The sequence below is a fragment of the Drosophila ananassae genome, chromosome XL (assembly GCF_017639315.1).
Source record: "Drosophila ananassae strain 14024-0371.13 chromosome XL, ASM1763931v2, whole genome shotgun sequence".
In the NCBI taxonomy this organism is placed as follows: Eukaryota; Metazoa; Arthropoda; class Insecta; order Diptera; family Drosophilidae; genus Drosophila; species Drosophila ananassae.
In genome coordinates, this window is record NC_057931.1 from 15,937,147 (window position 1) to 15,963,869 (window position 26,723).

At 37.0% G+C, this 26,723-nt stretch overlaps 1 protein-coding gene across 5 annotated transcripts in view; it reads right to left on the reverse strand.

Moving 5' to 3' along the window:
- The window catches only part of LOC6502895 (mucin-12), a 49,211-nt gene extending 24,828 nt beyond the window's left edge, over positions 1-24,383 (reverse strand). For 2 of the 5 annotated variants that reach the window (XM_044717167.1, XM_032455994.2), the window contains exons 1-7: positions 24,301-24,379; positions 22,132-23,412; positions 9,947-10,801; positions 9,753-9,887; positions 5,452-5,718; positions 1,749-2,235; positions 814-1,699 (exon numbers count right to left, since the gene is read on the reverse strand). In XM_044717167.1, coding sequence (XP_044573102.1) covers positions 814-1,699; positions 1,749-2,235; positions 5,452-5,718; positions 9,753-9,887; positions 9,947-10,801; positions 22,132-23,412; positions 24,301-24,333 — 3,944 coding nt within the window. In that variant the 5' untranslated portion in view covers positions 24,334-24,379. Of the gene's footprint in view, positions 1-813; positions 1,700-1,748; positions 2,236-5,451; positions 5,719-9,752; positions 9,888-9,946; positions 10,802-22,131; positions 23,413-23,937 lie in introns of all 5 variants that reach the window. The other 3 variants (XM_032455995.2, XM_032455996.2, XM_044717168.1) reach the window with 3 other exon arrangements.
- Between the last annotated feature and the right edge of the window lie 2,340 nt (positions 24,384-26,723).

Consider the following 26,723-nt stretch of genomic DNA (forward strand, 5'->3'; position numbering starts at 1 on the left):
TTTTCTTTGCAGGCAGTATATAAGTCGGAACGGCCGGGATCGGTCGACTATATCCTATAGCTGCCATATAACTGATTGATCGGAAATGCCATAACTTTGGTGTTTTTTAAGTTGGGGTTGGGACTTTCCACACATGTTATATTTGACCAAAATATCTTATGTACAAAATTTCATAAGGATCGGCCGACTATATCCTATGTATAGCTGTCATAGAACGATCGAAATTGGCATAACTTTGGTGTTTTTTAAGTTAGAAAGATGGGATTTGGTACAGATTCTATTTTGGGGAAAACAATCTGATCTGCCAATTTTCATAAGGATCGGCCGACTATAAACGATCCGCTATATATCTAATAAAATAAGATGGGTGGCGCCACCTAGCGGACTGCGACTGAACTGCAAGGGTATATAAACTTCGGCTCCGCCCGAAGTTAGCTTTCCTTTCTTGTTTTAACTTAAAAAACACCAAAGTTATGGCATTTCCAACTAATCAGTTATATGGCAGCTATAGGATACAGTGGACCGATCCAAGCCGGTCCGACTTGTATACTTTGTGCAAAGAAAAGAAAATTGTGTGCAAAGTTTGATAGCTTTAAAACTGAGAGACTAGTTTGCGTATAAACAGACAGGCAGCCGGACCGACTTACAGACAAACATGCTTATATCGACTCAGGAGGTGATCCTGATCAAAAACATATATATACTTTATTGGATCGGAGCTGTCTCCTTTACTTCGTTGCACACTTTTGACCAAAATTATAATACTCTCTAAGTGCTAAGTTGTTCAAGGCATAGAATTAACAGTTTATTTACCTGCAGCTTAAATCCCCGTCTTTGATGCAGGCAATATCACTTTTAGGTGAAATAACCTTTTGTATCACAGATGTTGGTGACAATGATGACGCAGATACACTTGATGAGCATGAAGTTATTGCAGTCGTTGAACTTTGAACAGTGGGTATAGATAAGCTAATGTTTGAGGCAGTATTAGTTGATGCAGCCACAGAATTTTCATTTCGCATTATTGTTTGGTGTTGAGTAGATATTGGAGTGACCTGATGTGGTTGTGTAGGTAAAATTTGGGGTATAGATGAGAAGTTCCCCGTCTGCGAAAATATTTGAGTAGGTGGAGGAGGTAGAGTTTGTGCTAAAACAGCGGGAAGTGCTGTTACTGAGAGAGAAGACAATCCGGAAGTTATGGTACATGACCTTGGAGCTGCAGCTCCACATGCTCCATTCGCAAATGCAGGCACATTAATAGAATTTGGTATATGAGAATGATTCAATGAATGGGCTGTCGAGTTTATTGAATGAAAACTTCCGGCAGTAGTCACTGTTAGCAAGCCAGGTTGCGATACACAGATACTTATTGATCCATTATTATTTTGCGGGGTAACGGAACGTATTGATGCCATTGAGACACATTGCGGCAATGTAATATTGGAAGCTAATGTTACTTTCGTAGTTGCCGGAGATTCGCGACTGTGTCGATTTTCCAAATTACGTAATTGTGATGCCAGTAAGTTTGGAGGAGGAACCGGCACTATAGGAGGTAGGTACGGTCCATGATTTATGCTGTTGTATGGTGAATATAAAGGATAATTCGCATAAGGAGCTCGATACTGAGGGCCATGGATAAGCATTGGTAATCCAGCATTTAAAGTGTTCGATGGAGTCCCTGAAAAAAGCAATGAAGATCCTACATATTTTATTAAAAATATCTCTCGTCAAAAAAAAATGCAGCATACCGTTAGATGTTGATGTTCCAGTGGAACCGCCAACGCTGATTGGTGTAGAAGTAGATGATACCAATTTAGTAGTTTGATTAGGAGAAGACCGTGGCAAAGCGCTTGTTATTACTGACGTCGCCGAGGTCGTAGAATAACCACTTAAAAACCCATTCGGTATGGGATTTGAATAAACTGTTGTTGAAACAGAACTGTTTTTATTAGGATCTGTGTTTTTTGTTATTCCAACTGAAGAAAGAGCTGTGGGACCGTTAGAAGAATTATTTGAAGAAGAAGATAATGTGGGCACTCCAGAACTTGAAGCTATATTGCGAATGGGAAATGGACACGCAGAAATAGTTGTTGATTGTACACAAGAAATAATTGGATGATGCGATCCTGATAACTGCCCATTTGACAATTCGTTTGTATTCAATAAATTTTTTGGATCATTTTCATCTTGTATTGTATGTTTTTCATTTTCAACAGATACTCCAACGGTGGTATCCTATTTAAGAAAGAAAAAGTTTGTATAAAAATGAGTTAAATACACAGGAAGGAATTAATAATTGGGAATGTTTAATTTTTTTACGCCGTCTTTAATAAGAAAAAAATGAAGCCATAAATTTTACTTACTATTATACATGGTATTATAATTGTGTCATAATTCCACAAATACGCACTCTATAATGTTTTTTTATTATGGAGGAGGATCACTTGAGTCTATATTAGCATGAAATAAGCATGTCCTTCTAGTCAGTCTGTTTCTACTCGAAAGAGTCTCTCAACTTTACTTTAATGCAGTTTAGTCCAAGATTGGCCGACTATATTCGAGTAAACCAAAACTAAATGAACGATCCAAGATTGCCCGACTATATTCGAGTAAACCAAAACTCATGAACGATCAAAAATGCCTGCGCTGTTTTAAAAAAATATTCAACAGTCAGCCATTGAGACGTCATTTTCCATGACCCCTTGAAAAAAAGGTGCTTTCGCGTTGACAGCACAATTCCTGACAAAATCATCTGAAATGAAAAAACTAAATATTTTCCTTTTGTGCAAACCTAAAACTAGAAACTAGAAACAAAAAAAAAAAAATAATAAAAATTGGAATTTTGGGACACTTTTTTTCAAAAAAATTAAAATTTTGGTGAAAATTGTTGAACATTTTTTTTTAAATAGTTGTTATCAACGAAAAAAAAAATCCTTCGTTCAAGTTCTAGATAATCGTATCTCGAAGGCATAAGCAAAATTTTATCAAAATCGGTTGAGTAGTTTCCGAGAAATCTTGACAACCGACTTCGAAAACACAGTTTCGAGAAAAACGTGCTTAAAGTTTGCGCTCTGCCAAATCTGACCTTGAGCGTCCACCTTTTCAGGACTGTATCTCCGAAACTTTTATTCATTATAATCGAATCGACTTGACTAGAAAGGACTAGTTGTGCGCTAAATCGAAGGTTAGTTTCTACCATATTTCCCAATATTCGGACATGGTTCGGGGCGCCGGCGTTTCCTGCCAACCGTTCACTGACTTTAAAGGAAGTCCCATACATTTTCATTAATGTTAAAGGATCCCTGGAACTTAAATGCCAATTTATCTGTTCATAAAACATAACACCAAAACTCCAGAGGCTTTTGTATGTACCCCAAGGCAAATGCGAGACGATTCTTTTTCTTTATTGGAGTAATATTGCATTATTTAAGAAGGTGAAAACCAAGGCGAATGGTGCAATAAGGAGAATTTGTTTATGGCTGCCCGACTCTAAACTAGACCTGTATCTTTACGAGGGGGAAGAAGGTGTAGCATATCACCATCGAATTCTCAGGAGAGATTAAATATATAGAGTGGAGTACGTAACCAGTAGAGCAGACGGGAACACATTTAAGGGGTGCTGCCAATCATTTTGAGGCTTAAAGGAAGGCAGAAAACGCCTTCTGGTTAGTGTCTTCACGTAGGTCTTGCTATACGCAACGGCGATATGGGTTGAATCAGTCAAAAGACACCAGGGACTTAGGAGGAATCTAGGGGCATCTTAGCGACTCGCGGCGCTACGAGTCATATCGATCTACAGAATAATCTTGGAGCATGTTTTTCTCATCGTAGCAGGAATAATCCCAACAATATTTTAGGGTCAATAGCATCTGGGGTAGATTTTCCCCTCACGGGAGCAATAAACAAAAAAAAAAAAAAATAATAATAAAAAAAAAATAAAGGAAAGCTAATATACCCTTGCAGTTGTGCCATTTCCGATCATTCAGTTATATGGCGGCTATTGGATATAGTTGGCCGATCCCTATGAAATTTGGCAAATAAGATTATTTTGTGTGGAAATGGAATTTGTAGCAAGTCCCATCTTTCTAACTTAAAAAACAGAAAAGTTATGCCATTTCATCAAAAAAGTTTCAACTCGATAGCTCCAAAACTGAGAGACTAGTTTGCGTAGAAACCGACAGACAGACAGACGGACATGCTCATATCGACTCAGAAGGTGATCCTGATCAAGAATATATACTTTATAGGGTCGGAGATGTCTCCTTCACTGCGTTGCACACTTTTGACCAAAATTATAATACCCTCTGCAAGGGTATAATAATAATAATAAAAACAAGAAAGGAAAGCTAACTTCGGCCGGAATCGAAGTTTATATACCCTTGCAGTTGAATCGCAGTCCGCTAGGTGGCGAAACGCATCTTATATTATTAGATATACAGCGGATCATCAAATATATTATTAGATGTATAGCGGATCGTATAAAGTCGGCCAATCCTTTAGGAAATTTGGCATATCGAATTATTTGGCCAAAGAGGAATCCATTGAAACTCCCATCATTCTAACTTGAAAAACAAGTTATGGCTATAGGATATAGACACCCGATCCCGGCCGTTCCGACTTATATACTGCCTCCAAACAAAAGAAGGATGCGTGCAAAGTTTCAACTCGATAGCTTTAAAACTGAGAGACTAGTTTGCGTAGAAACAGACAGACAGACCTTCCAGTTAAGGTTGTGCCATTTACGATCGTTCAGTCAAATGGCGGATATAGGATATAGTCGGCCGATCCTAATGAAATAAAAATAAGATTGTCCAAAATGGAACCCGTAGAAAATCCCATCATTCAAGCTTAAAAGACACCAAAGTTATGTTAATTCCGATCGTTCAGTTATATGGCAGCTATGGGATATAGTCGACCGATCCTTTTGAAATTCGGCATATCAGATTATTTTGTCCAAAAGTTATACAAAAAAGTTATACCAATAACGATCGTTTTATAAAAGATATAGGATACAGTCGGCCAATCCTTATGAAATTTGGTACATAAGATTTTGTACATTTGGCCATATTTACCTTGTGTGGAAATGCCAACCCTCTAACTTAAAAAACACCAAAGTTATGGCATTTCCGATCAATCAGTTATATGGCAGCTATAGGATATAGTCGACCGATCCCGGCCGTTCCGACTTATATACTGCCTGCAAACAAATGAAGGATGTGTGCAAAGTTTCAACTCGATAGCTTTAAAACTGAGAGACTAGTTTGCGTAGAAACAGACAGACGGACAGACGGACATGCTCATATCGACTCAGGAGGTGATCCTAATCTAGAATATACATATATACTTTATAGGGTCGGAGATATTTTCTTCACTGCGTTGCACACTTCTGACCAAAATTAACATGCCCTCTGCAACAGTATAAAAATAAATACTAATACGGTTTAAACTTACTTGTTCTGATTCTGGAGACGTTACGCATATTCCCAGATGGTGACGCTTATCACATGCAGATATATTTGATTTTTTTTGTTTTTGTAGTTCTAAATCGGTTGGAATAACTGATGACATAGATGCTGATACATTAGAAAGCACAGCTTTAACTTGTGCATGTACAGGGGTATTTTCAGTTTTTGTATTCTTCCCGCTTAAAACTGTTGAAATAGGTACTCCCGAATATGCAACCTCATCTCCATAAGCGGTACCAATTTTATTTGAGTCCTGAAATATACACATATATATCTTTATAAATAAAATATAGTTGTTTAATCTATCGATCTATCTTTAATCGATCTAAATGTAAAAAAAAAAGTAAATGGAAATAATGGAATAATGCTAATGAAAATGTTGGGAATAGCCCCAAGCATCTTTAAAAATAGCGACGTTGTGCCATTTCCGATCAATCAGTTATATGGCAGCTATAAGATATAGTCGACCGATCCTTATGATGGCAGATCGGATAAGTTTGCCCAAATTAGAATGCATAAAAAGTCCCATCCTTCTAACTTGAAAAACAACGAAGTTATGGCATTTCCGATCAATCAGTTATATGGCAGCTATAGGATATAGTCGACCGATCCCGGCCGTTCCGACTTATATACTGCCTGCAAATAAAACAAGGATGTGTGCAAAGTTTCAACTCGATAGCTTTAAAACTGAGAGACAAGGTTGCGTAGAAACAGACAGACAGACGGACATGCTTATATCGACTCAGGAGTTGATCCTGATCAAGAATATATATACTTTATAGGGTCGAAGATGTCTCCTTCACTGCGTTGCACACTTTTGACCAAAATTATAATACCCTCTGCTAGGGTATGAGTTAGCACGAAACTATTGTATGTATTCACCTATATTTCGCTAGTGAATTCAAAAACGGACCCATACTAGTAGAGAGGTGAACTTTTGTGACGCTTTTCCAAATCTTCACTTATGATTCGCTAGCAAATCCAAAAGTGAACCAAAAATAAGGGAAAAGTGAACTCACAAACCCTCCGCAAAATGTTCACATTTCAAAAACGGATCTCTGAGAAGAAGGCGAAAGAACGAAAAAAAATCTTTTAACGTCAACTTTCACTTTCACTTTTTTTTGTCACATCTGTGCCAAGCATCAATAAGAGTGGTCACAAAGTTTTCGCGCCGCCACTGTTGAAGGGTAAGTTATAAATAATTTATTATAAAAAAAAAATTTAACATATTTTTGTTTTTTATTTTTATATTTAAATATCTTTTTATTTGGCAAAGGTGGATCGCCAAATGGCCGAAATAATTTCTCTACGCACAGAGGTGGCGAGTATAAAGGCCAAAAAAAAATATTGCCTACTGAGGCCTATGACGGCATCGACGGCTTTATGCTTTTCGCATAGCTTGCAAATAACTGTTAACCGTTTTTTTGCTTACGCTCTGTTTGCGACAGCAACCGATACAAAGCATGCCGTTTCGGATCCTCTCTGAGCAGCAGGCTTTGATTTGTTTTGTTTCGGTTTTCTGTTGAACGAATTACAATGAGCAAATAATGAAACTCTCATCTACCGATCATCGCTCAATGAGAGATTTGAGTGACACTCGCACAGAGAGACTCGGTAAAAAATCGATTGACTGAAAAAGTCAGCGCAAAAAGTCTTTTCAATAATTTGTTTTCATTTCGCTGCACAGTGGCACATGGTACAGGAAATTTGACGAAAAAACTTATTAAAATTTTTTAAAAAATGAATAGTTTCCTTTTAAATTCATTTTGAGTTAAGCTTAACAACTAAACTTTGGAAAACTTTGTTGTCCATTTTGTTAAATATAAAAAATTGATGCACTTTTTTTTATTAAGTTCTCGTCCCATTTTCAATAAATTTGATGAATCACTGTTTACACGAGAGATTTACAAAGCAAATTGACAAGTTGAGCCCACTAAACTTCACATACACACATACATGCACAAAAGACTTTTTGAATCTTCGAACGCAAGCAAACGGTCCTAGAATGAGCAGATCAAACGAAAACAGAAAAAAGTGTGCTTTGACTGAGCGCGAGCAAAATTTGTATACGAGCAACTCAATCGATTGCTCTCAGACTTTTTGCTCAAAGTCTCAGTGACAAACACTTATTTTGAGACCGCTCGAATCGGTTAACAGTTATTTGCAAGCTATGGCTATTCGAGAACAATTTAAAAGAAGACATAATTATAAAAATATTATAAGTAGTTCTTGTTAATTTTGATTCATTATTTAAGGGGGCACTTGTATGCGCACTTGTATCTTTCAAAAAATCGAATTTTTTTTTGCATTTTCTTAAAGTGTATATATTTAGAAATGTGTTCACAAAATTTTGAAATGATCCGGTGAAAATTCATTGAGATACACATGTTTAAAGGTAGGGGCGTCCGGTTTATGTAATAGTGAGTTGAAACTTTAAACACGTTTTTCTCAAAACTACGTTTTTGAAGTCGGTCACCACTCTTACTCGAAAACTAGTGACCCCATTGTCTTGAAATTTAGCATGCTTTTTTAATGCATAATAATCTAGTACTTAATCGAAGGATTGATTTTTTTATGCAAAAATTTTTCTTTTACAGCTGAGAAACTACCGCTTTTTTTAACGAAAAATGATTGTTCAACTTTGATAGGTCGCCATTTTGTCGAATATTTTTGTTTTTTAATATGCATCGATTAAGTACTAGAGAAACTTTCAATTAATGTAAATCCGTTTCATTTTTTGATTTCAAACGATCCAGATTTCCGCAGTCTTGGTCACCGCGACCCGTGATTTTCAGACGGACCTTACTCCGACGGGGCATAACTTTGAAACTGCTCAAAAGTTTCTACTTTTTTTTTCAAATTTAAGTTAAAATAATGTACTTTCACATAATAAAGCGATATTCCAAAAAAATTCAATAGTTTACGAGGAAAAAATTCGGGAAAAATGTATATTTTTAAAAAAACTGAGAAATAGTGCGGAAAGAGATGAAATGCAATTGAAAATTAAAATTGAACATTGAAATTGAAAATTCAATTTTAAAATTGAAATTGAAAATGAAAATTGGAGTTCAAAATTGAATTTGAAATTGAATTGAAACTGAAAATTGAAATTTAAACTGACAATTGAATATTGAAAAATTGAGATTGACAAAAAAAACTGAAGATATGAAAAACAATTTCAAAATCATTTGTCGCATTTCTTCAAATAAAAGATAATAAGAGACAGAGAGAGAGAGAGAGAGAGAGAGAGAGAGAGAGAGAGAGAGAGAGAGAGAGAGTGAGGGGCAGTGGTTATATCCTCTCACTCTACGAAGGAGAAGAAGACGGAGAGCCGTTTAACGTTACGTTACGGTTTTTCTCGGCTAGCCCTCCTCCACCAAACTCATACTGCGCCATAAAAAACTTCGTTCCAAAAATCCGTTTTTCCTTTTGCTGTTTCATGACAGCAACATTCGTATACATTAATAATCTATCATTGATTTATTTTTCAGAGGACGAGAAGAGTAGAAATCCTGACGACGAGGTCACGGCCTCTTTCCATAAGGTGAGTCTTTCCAACGTCAAAACTAAGTAGGCGAAGTAATTCTACTGGCCCTCTGCTGCTGCTAGAGTTCGAAATTACGCATATTCGATATTCGTTATTAATCACTAATATTTTTTTGTCATTCTAAATATTTTAATAACTTCCAAAACCAGGCTATATAAACGAAAATGTTTAAGGAACAAATTAGCCGAATTTATTATTACCTTGTAGTTTTTCTTTAATTTCTGAGAGCTTAATAAAGGTAGCGTGGCTGTGCGGGTAGAGCGTGCGACTCCCACCGCTGCACTCGAGAGTTCAATCCTAGAAACTGCCAAAAAGAATTTGTTTTTGCTTTTTTTGTTGATTTTTGAGAAAAAAAATTTAGATGAAGTACACTTTCTATTAAAATGTGAAATCGCAAGTCAATATCTTGAAAAATAACAAAGTTGACCCGATCGATCCATGAAAAATGTATATCTATAATCTTTGAGTAAAATGCACAGAAACAGACAAACATTCTGACGGAAATGCTTTATTTTTATCAACTCGTCATCCTGTTCAATAATATATATAATTTATAGAGTCGGATTCCTTCAATGCATTACAAACATTTGGACAAAATTCATACATCCTGCAAGGGTATAAAGATAGAAAAACCCTAAGAAATGTATAATATATATTCGATACATAAAAAATAAGTTCAGTATTGCAGAAATAATATCGTAAACAATTTTTGTTGAACAAAGAAAAGTAATAAATCTTACGTCAGTTAAGTATTCCTTTTTCAAAACTTTATTAGTACCAACGACTTGCGTTAATCCGTTTGATAATTCCTGGATTTCCAATGAGCAGGCTTCATCTTTTTTGATTCTTTTGTTAGTGTCCAATATGTGTGTTTTCTGTTAATTATAACACATTAAGGAATTAGACATTTTATAAAAAATATATGTACACTTACATTAAGAGTTTGTGATGGGGACGCCTGTTTACATAAGATCTGATGGGCGCTCTGTGCGTACTTTGATTGTTCAGTAACATCACTTGACATTAAACTACTTATAATCCCTATTGAAGGAAGGGATTTTTGACCAATATTTAGTTTATCATTTGTCATATCATTTAAGTTATGAGATGTATTAACATCACTTCCTCTATTATTCGATCCATTTAGAGGAATATCCAAATGATTTCGAGTTGCAGCGGGAGATCCGATAGTTATTATAGGTCTGCTGACATCAACAAGGGGCGAATCTTTGTCTTTCTCCACAAAACTTGCTTTAGAGTTTTCAAGAATTATTCCACTATCATCACTAGAAGGCTTAGCGGATTGGTCGGACTGACTTACTTGTTGATTTATAGTATGCTTCTCAACTATGCTGTTACTCTTGTTTTTAGTACAATTGGTAATATTTTTGTTACCTTGCTGTTCATATTCAGTTCGCCAAAACGCTACAGGTTCCGCTTGTGCTTCAGAATCTGTGCTGACGCTTACAGATGGTAACATATAAACCACGTTGGTAGTGCACTCAGCATTGTTATTAGAAATGGGACCATTTGTGTTAAGAATATTGTTGCTACCAATATTAGCAGCACCAACATCAGAATTAATTCGTGTGAATGCTTGGATATTTTCTTTTGAATTGTTGTTTGCAACAACTGTCAATGTAGAAAGCGTTGTGACACGTAAAGGATGCGGTTGCCCAGTATCGATAATTTTTGGAATTTTCATTTCTTCTATGCTATAAGTGCATGTGAGCTCTTCAAGTGCGGAAAGCCGTTTTTCCTTTCGCTTTTGTCCCAATTTAATAGCAAACTATTGGTAGAAAAAAAATATTTTAAGAAATTTTAATATAATCAACTCTACTTTATAGCCGAAATTTCCGACTAAAGAACTCTTTTGGGGAAAAGTCATTTTTAAGATTTTCAATACTTACTAAATTTAAAATTTAGTAAATTTTATTTTATTTAAAATTTTTAAGAAAAATAATACAAAAGAGTGATTTAACTTCCCTTCATGTTTTAAAATGCATTTGTATGGAAAATAAAACTAATATAGGCTGTAAGGAGACCCTATAAAGTACAGTTGCGAAGCAATTAATAGCATCATATTAAAACATTTTGTTCTAAGTATAATAAAACTTAGTTTTGTTGAAATTTTTTACTTCAATTTTTTTTTTTTTTTATTTTTAAGTATTCCTTCCAATCAAAAGCAGTCTGGAACTGGAACTGAAATTTCTTTTAAGTTATTTGTTTTGAAAAATTTTATAAAAATTCCCGATACATTTCTTATCGAATCTTAAAAATTGTATTATTAACCAGTTTAATATATTTGGATTTAATTCCAATGTTTTGTTAAAATACTTGAAAAAGTATACAAATTAGATCTCTGACCCCTCCCTCTCTCTCATTCAGTCAATATACTGTATACTGTAGATACATATATATACAGACTTACTCTCTTTTCGGGCTCTATAGCCGAAGCAGAAACTAGCTCTTCAAGGGGGAACGTTAACACTAGGGAAGGACCCGACGCCATGATGGGGACATTTACGGCAGCATTCTCCAGGACGTATCTTCAAGCATCGTAAAAAAAAAAAGCATCAAGCAACAAGGCACAGCAGGCTGCGCACGATGGTTTTTATACCCTTGCAGAGGGTATTATAATTTTGGTCAAAAGTGTGCAACGCAGTGAAGGAGACATCTCCGACCCTATAAAGTATATATATTCTTGATCAGGATCACCTCCTGAGTTGATATGAGCATGTCCGTCTGTCCGTCTGTCTGTCTGTCGGTTTCTACGCAAACTAGTCTCTCTGTTTTTGAGCTATCGAGTTGAAACTTTGCACACACCCTTCTTTCCTTTGCAGGTAGTATATAAGTCGGAACGGCCGGGATCGGTCGACTATATCCTATAGCTGCCATATAACTGATTGATCCGAAATGCCATAACTTTGGTGTTTTTTAAGTTAGAGGGTTGGGACTTTCCACACATGTTATATTTGACCAAAATATCTTATGTACTAAATTTCATAAGGATCGGCCGACTATATCCTATAGCTGTCATAGAACGATCGAAATTGGCATAACTTTGGTGTTTTTTAAGTTAGAAAGATGGGACTTGGTACAGATTACTCTTTGGGCAAAATAATTCAATATGCCAAATTTCATAAGGATCGGCCGACTATATACGATCCGCTATATATTTAATAATATAAGATGCGTGGCGCCACCTAGCGGACTGCGACTGAACTGCAAGGGTATATCAACTTCGGCTCCGCCCGAAGTTAGCTTTCCTTTCTTGTTTTATACTCAAAGTAGGGAAACCATCGCAGTGCCACCCTAAAAACCAAATTACATCTTTTGCTCACAACACGCAAAAGAACTCTGAACTTGAACTCTTCATTTATTTACAATCTGTTTTTATAAACAATAAATAAATTTATTAAATTTATATATAATAATTAATTATGTACAATGTATATTATTGATCAGGATTACCTTCTGAGTCGATATAAGCATGTCCGTCTGTCTGTCGGTTTCTACGCAAACTAGTCTCTCAGTTTTAGAGCTTTCGACTTCAAACTTTACACACATCTTTGGTTTCCTTTTCATAAGTTCGAACGAACGGAATCGGTCGACTCTATTCTATAGCTGCTATATTCAATAACTCATTAATCGGAAATGCCATAACTTTTTCTATACTATATACTATAACTATATGACACAAAGTTTTATTTTTAAAGATAAAGGAAGATATGGGAATGGATTGGTATGGATTCATTTCCTTCCGATAAAATACACTTATGCCAACGCTTTCTCAAATCCTCGAACAAAGTGTGCCTAAACATAAACATCAGCGCATTCTTCGATTTGGCGTTCCCCGGAATGGTACTTTTGACTTGTTTTGGGAATAGCCAGGAGTCACACGGAAATCAGGTGAATACGGTGGTTGTGTATATGACACCAAGTTTTCTTTCGACCCTAGTAGGAAGATAAAGAAGTATAAAAGAGCGAAACAATGCAGGGTTATTTTACAAGAGATAATGGTATTAGGTTTTCTTGCTGGCAGCTTCCGTTTTCAAGTAACGGTAAAAAAATGCACAAGCTCTCCAATTTATGCTTCATTGCATTACAAAATGCAAGTGTTGTAAGTTTTTTCCGATCCTGACAGCTATGTGATATAGTATATCTACAAAAAATGTATATCTATCTTTCTGCAAAAAATTTTGAGTTTGTGATAAAATTTAAGCATGTAGCTTTTTTTTAGAAAAACATTTCAGAAAAAGACAGACATGAGGACATGCTTTATCCATTTAAATTGTCCTCTCGCCTTATCTCTATAAAGGTTCTTTTTAATTTAATTACCTTTCAACATTGTGTAATTACCTTTCAACAATACATTGTGCCAAAAAAATCAATGTAAAATGTAGTGTCGCAAATTGGAACAGTCTTTCTATATAGTTACATAGAAAAGAAAGTTAAAGAATCAGGTAAGTTGTGACATTTCCTGATTAACTGATCTATAGTTATGTGACAGCTATATCTTATAGCGGCCGATACTTATGAAATTTTGAAAGACCGACAATAGGATTAATGGACAAACAAAACGGAGTCGCTGTGGACGGCAGTCAATGTAGATGACCAAACCCTCAAAGCCCTTTTTATGCGCTAAAAGGTTACAATATATAGCCAAACTCAGATTTACAATATTTAAAGATAGTGTTTATCTCTCTCATCTTTTTATCATTCATTCAGTGTTATTAATGTTCATGATATATTGGTTTTAGGAGACATTAATATACTAATTCGAATCCGAATTCCTAAAATGATTTTACTGATGGCTTAACTGACTTGGCCCCCTTTCAAATTAATCCCGTGATAAACACTTAAAGCAGGACCCTAGACCTAATCTACTCCCACTGTCTCCATTGTATTATCCAAGTTTCGTCAGGTGTTAGTCCTTGGTCCCATGCTTTGTGTTTTTTTTTGTAAGTGATCTACTGAACGTCTTAAACTATTCTTTAATATTTATGTATGCGGATGATGTAAAATTACGCTTATTCTCCTTTGATAATATTTTGTAAGACAATTTTAAATTTGCTCCAACAATTTAATTTTCCCAAACTGTTTAAACTTCAAGCATATGACCTATCATCGCTGCGTAACCTATGAATATGGTTATGTACTCTATCGGAAATCACGTCTTAGATCGTGTAAGCGAGAGGGATGTTAGCCTTTATTAAATAATGGTTTAAAGAATTAATTTACTTATTTTTCAATTAAAAAACTTAACGTTAAGACCTATCTAAAATGTACCAAAATTTCAGGATCGTAGATATATCCATATAATAGTACATGGTCTGTTTAACTCAAAATCTCTTTCTGGATCAAATTGGATCACAATATAAATTCCCAACCAGGATATTCCCAACCAACCAAGTGCTCAAAGTGCATGCGCTACAAAAGAACAACAAAGCGCAGGCGAATCTGGGAGAATCAAAGAAGATGGAAGTGCTGATAACGGGCAATTAGTGGACCGCTGCGGCTAGTTAAACTGAGAGAACTAATTAGCGATAATTACAATTTTTGATGCTGGCACCCGTCCCAACAGTAATCTTAATCTAATTAAATTTGCAATTATATTTTTTAATAATAACTACATATTTTCTGTGTACATCCGACCTCAATAAGTGAAATTTGGCTGAATTTTGTTTTCAAGACCAAAATGTGCACCAAAAATTTTGAATTTGGCATTACTTTTCTCTTTGAATAAACTTTTTCAAAAAAATTCTCTGAACTGTTACTACAGTAATATTCCAGTTGTGGGCGGGGAGGGTGCTTGGCTAAAAATTTTAAAAAAGACTAACGGTGTGGGTAATATAGGAGAGGAGGGTACTTTTTTAAGAGGAGATTATTAAAACACCGAAAGAGACGTTATCAAGGTTTAATTACAAGTGCCTCTGTGGGAAATGATGGGACAATAAATTATTTTTTAGCTATTTGTGTAACACCCAGACATCTATGTCCTTTGTAATTCCAAGCTTCTTTAAATGATTAATAACAGGTTAATGACTCAAGCCCATGTCTGGGCCGATGGTACGGCTGCTTTATGCCTCAGCAATTCATCGATTTTGTCGCAATTTTCGACGACAGGCGATCCGGAGCGTTTCGCATCTTCGACTACTTCTACCCCAGAAGGAAAGCATTGTGCGATGGAAATGGAAAGCAGCTCCATAAGCTACTCAAATTTGACGGCGTGATATGCATATACTCTTTACTCTTTATCTTTATGTTTGCTATGTTTTAACTCATGAATGCCTAAACCAAACATGCATTAGCGCGTGAAAACAATCTATAGCACATGCATGACGATATGCACATGACTATCGGAAATACTTCAAGATTTTTTTGGCACCCTTATATCATCTCTGGATGATATGACCGCAATTTATACCTATACTTTTATACAAATAGTTTATAATACTATTAAAACAAAGCCAAAAAAGGAACGAACGAACTTGATTGTACCAGATCCGATACATGTAATACTATACAAACCACCATTTAGCCGAAGTTAGCTTTCTATCAAATTCGCTTTTTGGTTTTGTTTTAATAGTATACTCTGTATGAACTTTATAAGAGATCAAAACGATGGACTCCTAATATCAGTTCTAGTTTGTTTTTCATAATATTCCACGCCCTTCTGCCCCATGAAATTTTTGTGTAACGCCAGTTAAAAAGTCGGTTATAGCCGTCCTTACTGTTTTTATACCCTTGCAGAGGGTATTATAATTTTGGTCAAAAGTGTGCAACGCAGTGAAGGAGACATCTCCGACCCTATAAAGTATATATATTCTTGATCAGGATCACCTCCTGAGTCGATATGAGCATGTCCGTCTGTCCGTCTGTCCGTCTGTCTGTCTGTCTGTTTCTACGCAAACTAGTCTCTCAGTTTTAAAGCTATCGAGTTGAAACTTTGCACACACCCTTCTTTCTGTTGCAGGCAGTACATAAGTCGGAACGGTCGGGATCGGTCGACTATATCCTATAGCTGCCATATAACTGATTGATCGGAAATGCCATAACTTCGTTGTTTTTTAAGATAGAGGGTTGGGACTTTCCACACATGTTATATTTGATCAACATATCTTATGTACAAAATTTCATAAGGATCGGCCGACTATATCCTATAGCTGTCATACAACGATCGGAATTGGCATAACTTTGTTGTTTTTTAAGTTAGAAAGATGAGACTTGGTACAGATTCTCTTTTGGATAAAATAATCTGATTTGCCAAATTTCATAAGGATCGGCAGCCTATATACGATCCGCTATATATCTAATAATATAAGATGCGTGGCGCCACCTAGCGGACTGCGACTGAACTGCAAGGGTATATCAACTTCGGCTCCGCCCGAAGTTAGCTTTCCTTTCTTGTTTTTTACTTAACCTGATCCTTCTAAGATTTATGCTGACAAGGCAAATTCGTTTTTTTCCTAACTCTGGAAATCACAATTGCAGTTTGAAATTTTTATTAAGAGTAAACACATTTTGGAACAACTTAATATTAGGTTGTCAAAAAAGTCTTGCGGTATTTTCGCTAGTTGGCGCTGAAAGGGCGTAGTTCTTGTTTTATTCGTCGCATCAGGGCATACTATACCTTTTTGGAAAGCTCATTTCACGCGCTAACGTGTCCGTGTGTAAATCCGTTTCACGTGTTTGATTGATTGTCTTTTCTTTTAAGTCGTTTGTGAGTTATACGACGCAATAATGAAGCAAAAAATTTGTGCAGTTTAAGGACCCGATACAGTTTTCATTTTCACCGCACAACGATGGTTTCAACGTTTTCGTTCTGGTGTAGAGGTGGTAGAAGATGCGCCACGCTCTGGAAGGCCTGTCGTCGAAAATTGCGATAAAATCGCTGAATTGGTCGAAAGAGACCGGCATAGTAGCAGCCGTAGCATCGGTCAAGAGCTGGGCATAAGTCATCAAACCGTTATAAACCATTTGAAGAAGCTTGGAGTCACTAAGAAGCTCGATGTATGGGTGCCACACGAATTGACGCAAAAAAAATCGTTGACCGTATCGACGCATGCGAATCGCTTCTAAATAGCAACAAAATCGACCCGTTTCTGAAGAGTATGATAACTGGTGATGAAAAGTGGGTCACTTACGGCCACTTACGTTTACGTCGTGGTCGAAAAGCGGTGAAGCGGCCCAGACGGTGGCAAAGCCTGGATTGACGGCCAGGAAGGTTCTTCTGTGTGTTTGGTGGGATTGGCAGGGAATAATCCACTATGAGCTGCTCCCCTATGGCCAAACGCTCAATTCGGACCTGTACTGCCAACAACTGGACCGCTTGAAGACAGCACTCATGCAGAAGAGGCCATCTTTGATCAATAGAGGCCGAATTGTCTTCTTTAGTGTCGCGCCAGAAGCTCCGGGAGCTCGGATGGGAGGTTCTTTTGCATCCACCGCGTAGTCCGGATCTCGCACCAAGTGAGTACCACCTGTTTCTGTCCATGGCGAACGCGCTTGGTAGTCTGAAGTTAGCTACAAGAGAGTTATGTGAAAATTGGCTCTCCGAGTAACCGCAAATACCGCCTTTTTTGACAACCTAATATGTATGCAAGTTTATAATGGATCAAGCTTGTAGTGCAGGCAAATAAAGTTAAAATATTGTTTATATTGGTCACGGGTATAAAGGGAAATTGATCTTTTTCGTTTACAATTTTTCGTATCCGAACGAACTTGATTTTTATTGTTCTTTTCAAACATGTTTTATGTTCGATCTTTGATTCTTGTTTGCTCTCTTTTGAGACAAGTTAAAATAAATCTTATCATATTCTAAGTATATGTATCTTCATAACTCATTGCACGATTTAATACTTGCTTTGAATACTTTAACTTTGAACTTAGGCCTATTTAAAGGCTATTTCGAATTGTTTTGCCTCATTCTTATCTTTAATAATCACTTGATTATTCAACCTTACCTAAGCACAGTATCATTTATTAATTTCTAGTCAAAGATGGTCCTAGTTCCTCTATAAAACAACAATTAAGTATTTTCTTTTAACTACTAAAACGTTCGAAATATTGTGGGTAAATTATCAAATTTACTAATAGGGGTTCCTTTTAATTTTTATGCTATGGCGCTTACCTCGCTTAATTTTGTTGAGTACTAGTTACGCATATGTTGAGTACTTAGAATTCAGCTGATCTAATCCGTTTCCCAAATTTAAAATTTGGTCCTATTTATGGGCGATATTCATTTTCCCTAATTTCATGGATTCTGGTGAGAATGACAATTCCCCTATATCTAATTGTCAAAAAGACTTTATCGATTGTTTAATTATTAATTTTGCACCTTTCCAACCATTTTCGAAACACTCGTTGCAGGTCACCTTTCCTTTTTTAATATGACATCCTCGGCGACAGTAATTCGTTCGTCTTCAGTATCGGTTTTAGAGGACTTAGACCATCCTCAAACTCTTTGAGAATATTTGTCTCAAATTAGGTGGAATCTTTTCTAATATTTTACATCTATCGAAGCTGCTACAGATTCTTTTTACTAATTAAGTAATTACGCCTTCCAAAAGTTGCTTCATCATTTTCAACAAATCTAACTTGGTTTATGTCGAATGGTTATGTTATGGTTATGTACGATTTACCTCATGTCGAAAGCTATGCTACTACATTTATGTATGTATGACGATAGTGTGCTTTTTATTGTCCGACCCTTTCACACACCGGCACTTGTAATTAAACCTTTATAAGGTCTTTTGTGGTGTTCTAATAATTTGCTCTTAAAAAGTGTCCAATCACCAAAATTATTATATTTCAGTGACACTGAATAATGCTGGTTATGTTATAAAACGATGGTCCAAAGAGCTCGATGATCCGTTCACTAGTAGGACTCTATATGTCTCTCTGGTTCGTCCCATCTTGAAAATTGCTCATGCAGTTAGGAACATGTTCAGCAAGCAATTTATGAGAAAAAAAAACCCCTTGACTCTATTAACTAACTAACTGATACTTATGTATCAGTTGTTTTACGTTGATGATGTTACGCTGATGATGTTAAGTTTTACGTTGAATATACTAATGCCAAATCTAGACTGCAATATTTAAACAACAAAATTTCATATTTTTCTGTAAAAAAAATAATTGGGAATTGGTATTTTTTTTTATTTGATAACTAAAGGAACGAAAAAAACACAACTTTGGTGTTTTTGTAGTTAGAGGGTTAGAAATATTCAAAGCACAAGACATTTTTTTCATCATTAAATTCTATTAAATAAGAATCGAAAATAATTCATCATTAAATAAGAATCGACCATCTACATTCGATATAGAGTGGGGAGCGAAATTGAGTACAAGTTGAAAATTATGATGCTTAGGAGTGATGCTTAACTCATAAACGCGAAAGTAAATGGGAGCTTCTTTCTAACCTGATTACAGCTACTATTAGAGAAACCCTTGTATTATTAGTTATTATGCTATCATCAGAAATAAAAGACTATCAAGCCGCAATATTTTTATTTTATTAGCTGGAAAATGAGGAAAGATCTCCAGATGATGGAAACATCATTGCTTTATTTAACTAGAAAATGTTTGTTAGACAAATGCTTGACAAATTAACAGCGAAAATCAGTTGCAAAGGTATCAAATAGGTAAAAGTATAAAATATAAATTATGTGTGATCCGGAAACAAAATTGGACTCTAATAGTAGACTCAGGATGTCCAGAATGAGGAAAAATGAGAACTAAACACCAAAAAGGAGTTCTCCAAATATATTATTGAAAAAGGGACTACGTTGCAGCCTAAAGGGCACTTGTAAATAAGCTATGTATATAAGATAAAAATGGGACTTAAAAAAAGTTGTCAAAGGAGCATGAAATATTTACCATAAAATGTAAACATCATTCGGTATGAAAAACAACGTTCGTAAAATTGTAAAATTTTAAACAAATTTATTTTTGAACAAAATTAAGTCCCTTTAACATAGGCCATAGTTGAGCATTCTTTATTAAGAGGGCAGGATGGTTTCAGAGGCTGAAAAAAAAAACAGATATTTGCGATTTTTTTTTCATTTCTGAGTGAATGTATTTATTCAATTTTTTTACACGATAAATAGCTATATTAGAAGAGTATTTACGAATTTTTATTTTTAAAAAATAATTATTATTTATCCCATGACGGGCAGTCGGCCGGAGTCGCTTCAAAAAATTATTATCTTTCGGTGCGTAAAGTCTGGCCTTACAGTGTTATCGAAAATAAAAAAAAATTTAATTGATTTATTCAAAATATTAGTTTCTTGTGCGGATGAACGAAACCATTTTGAAAAATATGCGATTTTGAATTTTTGGCGCGGTTGTAAAGTCGGAGGTACCATTTTTACATAAAAATCAGCCCAATTTTGCCCATAAAAATGGTAAAAAAAAATTAGTCGAAGTCGAAGTTGATATACCCTTGCAGTTAAGGTTGTTCCATTTCCGATCGATATATGGCGTCCATAGGATATAGTCGGCCGATCCTTATGAACTTTAGCAGATCGGATTGTACTGCCCAAAATGGAATCCGTAGAAATACCCATCATTTTAGCTTACAAAACACCAAAGTTAATTCCGATCGTTCAGTTATATGGCAGCTATAGGATATAGTCGGCCGATCCCTATAAAAATTAGCAAATCGAATTATTTTTCCCAAAATAGAATCTGTACCAAGTCCCATCTTTCTAACTTAAAAACATCAAAGTTATGCCAATTTTGATCGTTCTATGACAGCTATAGGATATAGTCGGCCGATCATTATGAAATTTTGTACATAAGATATTTTGGCTAAATAACGTGTGTAGAAAGTCCCAACCCTCTAACTTAAAAAACACCAAAGTTATGGCATTTCCGATCAATCAGTTATATGGCAGCTATAGGATATAGTCGACTTATGTACTACCTGCAACGAAAAGAAGGATGTGTGCAAAGTTTCAAATCGATAGCTTTAAAACTGAGAGACTAGTTTGCGTAGAAAGCGACAGACGGACGGACAGACAGACATGCTCATATCGACTCAGGAGGTGATACTGATCAAGAATATATATACTTTATAGGGTCGGAGATGTCTCCTTCACTGCGTTGCACACTTTTGACCAAAATTATAGTCAAAACCCTCTGCAAGGGTATAAAAAGCGTTCGTTCATCCGCAAGTATTTATTGTATAAAAGATGTGTGAAAAATTTTATTTAGATTCGAGCATTACTTTTTGAGTTACGTTACGCACCGACTTATATAAGTTGTTTTGAGAAAAACGCGTCTAAAGTTTTAAAAGCAATTGAAAGTATATTGAGAGACAGTAACTAGAAAATCGGTATCTCAGCGAGCTTTAGTCCGATCGACATGAAACTTTCACAGGATATTCCTGAGATACTGTTCTATTATATTATAAATGTTTGAAAACAAATTTTTTTTGAAGTCACAAACCATTCTGCCCCCTTAACAATAAAAGTGGCTTTATAGAAAAGAGGCGGCGAAATCTTGGTGAAAAACTGATGCAAACTTCTAAAAATGTAGTAATGACGGTAATTGGCATAGACCAAGAAAATACGAAATTTTACGATTCACTTACAGAACACGTTCACAGACTCTTCTGAACCATTTACCTACTACCTTTCGAATAATTTCCCTTTTAAAGGACACATACGCGCCATTTTACATTCTTCTTCCTGATCAACCTTCTTTCTGATAAGAAAATGATGTATTCACCATTACTATGTTTCATTAAGATTGGGGTCTAACTAGGGTTTCGTGTTTTGGGTATCAAAATAATATCCCAAATATTACGTAATCACGTTTTTGACATTTTTTGGCAACTAATATAATTTGTTCGCAACTGCACGTACGCGATCCTCGGAAATATCCATATATATACTTTTTTTTTTTTAATTACACAATTTTTAATATTTACAACATCTTGATCATTACATCATGATCAGTAGTACACCGCGCAAAAGAATTAGACAAGAGGCTGATCTACATGTATATAAATATAAATATGGATTAATTTCATAAGAAAACATTAGAAACCCTTCATGAACCCAATTAAATAAAATATGCACTTATAATGTATGCCGCATACAAGCTTACCTCAAGATCTTCATATGTTTTGAATTCCAATATGGCAAATCCATCAATAATCTCCTCCTCGAGAACTGGTGAACGCGGCAATTTTCTTCTTACTGGGGGTGGTGGTCGGGGTGGAGGTTTGTCACGCGGCAACAATAATGTCGACGATGATGATGTTGATAAAAGGTCTTCATCTAACGACTCGCCTTCACTATCACTTGGCGTAGCCATTAGGCCAGAGTTACATTCTGGTGAATTTGGGGGATTCAAAAGTAATGAAGCAATACTATCTGTTGGTGGTAAAAGATTATTGCTGCCATTACTGCTGCTTGTAAAATTTCCGTTTGAATTGTTACTGTCTTCGCCCATACTTCCAGCGCTATTGATATGATATATCAAGCCATTCCCTGGTCCATTTACTATAGGTAAAGACGATGCTGCACTACTGGGTAGCGGCAAACCTCCCTGACCAGCATTGTGAGTGACATTTAATGTTCCAGAAATGCTATTATTGACTCCTACAGCCCCAGTAATATGCATTGAGTTTAATGAATTGGAGTTACAGCGACCATCACGTTCCGCTTGCAAACGTTGAGCCCGCTCTCGTCGACGCTTTTGCTGCCTTTGTTGTTTTGTATTTAGACTCAGTTGGTTGCTGTTTGATGTGTTACTAATATTATGACCATTTGAGTTGACAGCAATAACGCCAGGACCGCATCCGATATGATGCACCGCAATAGCCGACAACGAGGAAGTACAATTGAGGTGCGATGAAGTAGATTGGAGAGATGGAGAGGGCGACGATCTTGAATCGGCGGCGACTGATGCTGTAACTACAGATGCCGCAGCCACTATAGAAAGTTCCGTGTCTGAGTCAAAATCGCATGTATTAGGATCTAATGTAGAACTTGAATTGATTGTTGCCCCATTAGTTGTCTGCATTTCTTCATGAGCTTCAGTTATGACAAATGGTCTTGTGGGCATGGAATCCATTTCACATATTTCTGAACTAGCTTGGATAGATATACCAGCAGTTGGTGGAGGAAGGTTTAGGATAGAAGTTGTGGGGCAGCTTGACGGCACGATTAGGCTTTTTGGTGAAAAAGACGTTGTAGCTTCTGATGGTTTCTGTTTTATATCATCTTTCTGCTGATTTAATGCAGTTCTTGGCAAAATACTACTAGTGGCGGATGCGATATCCTGCAGTTCTGATTGTGATCCAGATAAATTACTGCCAGGTACTGACATCTCTAAAATATCATTTGTATCTGTATCCATGATTCTAAAAATTTCTGGAGATGCCTTTTAAAGGGATAAATAACAGTTTAATTCAATATTAATACCATTTATTTGACCAAGTTGTTTTGAATATGGTATATCAGATTGGTATACAGCAGAAATATATTGTATATTCCAAGGGTCAATATACATATGTATGTAGGCTTATTATGATTTTGACAATGAAAATAAAAACAGAACGAAGTTTTTAACCAACAATTATGTAGTTTAATATTCCAGAGACGATACTGCCTTGTAGCCATATAATTACATTTCGATTGTTAACATTCTCGTTAAATCACAATATTGCATCTCACTTCACAAGTTTAAGAAAAAAAATAAATTTATATATATAAATATGTATTTATATATACATTATATATATATAAACATATATATACATATATGCATAATATATATGTATATAATAACAAAATAACACTTTTTTCCATATTTTCGGTAAATACGCATTTTTCATATACTAATATAAAGCAATATTTTTCTCCATAGTTCTCAATTTTTTCTCTATAGTTTTGAATCTATATTTACTCTAATATGTCGACGCCGCAATCTTCAACGAGAGCGCTCGCGCGCTGGGTAGCATTTTATATGTATGAGGATGTATACAAAGTATCCCGTGTCAATAGTTGTCTCGCTTACACTTTTCAAATTGCTACATACACCTTGTGTAGGCAGCAACAGAGAGCACCGCTAGCAAAAGTACAAGGAACGTACATACAAGACTCTTAGTAAGCTTATTATATTTAAGCGTAGATATTTTAAAGATGATTCACTAAAACCGTTCAACATAAATGATTTATTTTTAGAGAGATTTACTTCCATAACGCTTATCATTGTTTTAAGTTTAATAGTTTATCATATCCAGAAAAGGTTTTTAAAGAACGAACTCACAGTCTCAGCGACGGACTGATTTTTCGATTTCATGGTAATACGACCAATAAAACTATCGAAGAATGAGCCTGTTTCGGACATACACTTCTATCGATATCAAGGTATAACAAATTTAATGTAAATGATATTACGAATGCATTAAATATTTCTGTTATTCATTGGTAATAAATTAATTGTTTTTTGAATGAGAAATATTCACGGGAGCTCATATATTTTTATGTATTATGTGTGAATAAGTAAGTAAGTGAATAAGAAAACATAAAAAAAATATATTCTTTTTCTATTTCAAAAATAATATTTTTTGGGCTAAGAATTAAGAATTACCTTATACATATATTAAATATTGAATATTGCAAGGTCTCTTTTTATATTGACAGCCTTCCAATATGGGCGATGACAAACGTCAAATTTTGGTTTTCAGTTTACCAAAAGTTTTCGGCCTATAAGCATACACCTTGAATTATTAGGAAAAATTCTGGAGCGTTCCAATTTCGTGTAGCAAAACTTTTAGATTTTAACCGATTACGGGAAATTGTCGCATACTGAATTGATCCTTGAGATTGTTATAACGCAGTGAAACGCGTTCGGATTTTTTTATAAATTTATCAGGAGATTTTTAATAAACGGGTTTTCGCCCCGAAGAGTTTGTGAGATGCCTAGGATGCCCAGCTTAAGGCAACCGAACGGGTCGCTGGTTGCGGATAGCGAATGGCCTTCTCAGTTAAGGTTACCTGGAAATAAAGCGAAGGATTCCATAGCAGAACTCTCCTCGGGGATCCTCCTTGCAAATATACAGCCCCGGACAGCTAGCGGGTGTCCGCGCCGTAAGCGGTGGAGTTAATAAGTAGCCTTACACTTTTTCTTTCTTCTACACTACAAATTCTACCCAACTTCCATCCCAAAATACCTTCATACTCCAGGCCGGACCAAGGTGTCACTCGATCCGTGCCTAGAGTCAGCCTGGCTGCGAGCCAGATATACAAACTCTGCCCAGTCTGAAACGGAGGGCTCAGGGTACCTGGCGACTTTTAAGAAACCTTTCCCGTGGAGGCCATGTGGGTGCTCTGGTCCATCTGCACGTGCATCTTCTCCCGCAGGTACTTCTTGTGCGGGTGGTGGGTGGTGGTGCTGTTGCTGCTGGTGGTGTTGATGGGTGAGCTGAGCGCCGCCACGGCCGCCTTGAAGCCGCTGCCTCCGTTGCTGGTCACGAAGATCTGCGGCTGCTGCTGCTGAGGCGCCGCCGCCTGCGTTACTGCGAGTGCGTGGTCTTCAGCGCCACCGCCGTGCCCCGCTTCAGCTGGGCCGCGGCCGTCCCGCTGGAGGTCACGATGCCCTTGATCAGGTTCTTGTCGTTCAGCCAGCTCAGGGAGCGCAGCTCCCCGTCGTCGCCGTCAGTGGGCCGGGCTCCGACTCCGGCTGCCGCCGCCGCCGCGGCCAGGGCGTCGGCCGAGCCCATCTCAAGGGGTTCCGCGGCCAGGAGCACTATGTTGCCGCCGGCCGCTCCTCCGGCTCCCGCCCCCGCTCCGGGCTGTGGGGCGTTCGCCGCGGCCGCTACTGCCGCCGCCGCCGCCGCGGAGGCACTGTCGTAGGCCGTGAAGCCGCCGCTGTGGTTGTGCTGGAGGAGCACGTACTTGGACCCGCTGGCCGGCATGCTGGCCATTACTAGGGGTGCTGCTGGGGAGGGTGTGCTAATGCTGTTGCTGCTGCTGCTGGGGGTGCTGGTGGTGGTGGTGGTGGCGGGCGGTGCGATGCTGCGGTAGCCATGGGCCGTGGTGGGAGCCGGGGCGGGGGTCGGTCGTTGGAGGTGACCCCGCAGCTGGCTCAGATCCCGCAGCTGAGTGGGACTATCTGTGGACATGCTGCAATGGAGGACAGAAGGCAGTTAGTTTCTCGTTCTAAGCAGGACAGTAGGAGAAATGTTCTAGAAGGTCTAGTGGCACGAAATCTGACTGCCTGACTTTTAAATCAGACATTCCTATCGAGTTACTCGATTCTAGCCATGATGCTCGCCATGCTGGATGATCTAATGACCGATTGAGGGAATGATCGGCGTGCTGAGTCCTCCACCCGGCTGCACTTTGTTCGGTCATCGCCTCTCTGGCCACAACTCGCATCATTACCCATTCAACCCGTTGTTGTTGCTGCTTCGCGTCCTTCGCGCTTTTTATTGCATACTTTCCCGCGTCCCTCTCTCTGGCTCTCGGCCACCATTTTCCACTTTACGCAATCGAAGACACATTTTGGTTTTGCCTTTCCTTCATTTTCGCCTCCAATTCACGCGTGTTTGCCTTTGTGGCGTTTCTATGACGCCAGAAGCGTGCTCTCGCGCTCGCCCGCTCCCGCCTACACTTGGCGAAATAGTTTTTTTTTTTTTTTTTTTTTTTTAAACTTTGCTTTTATTTATTGGATCTTCTCTTAATTTT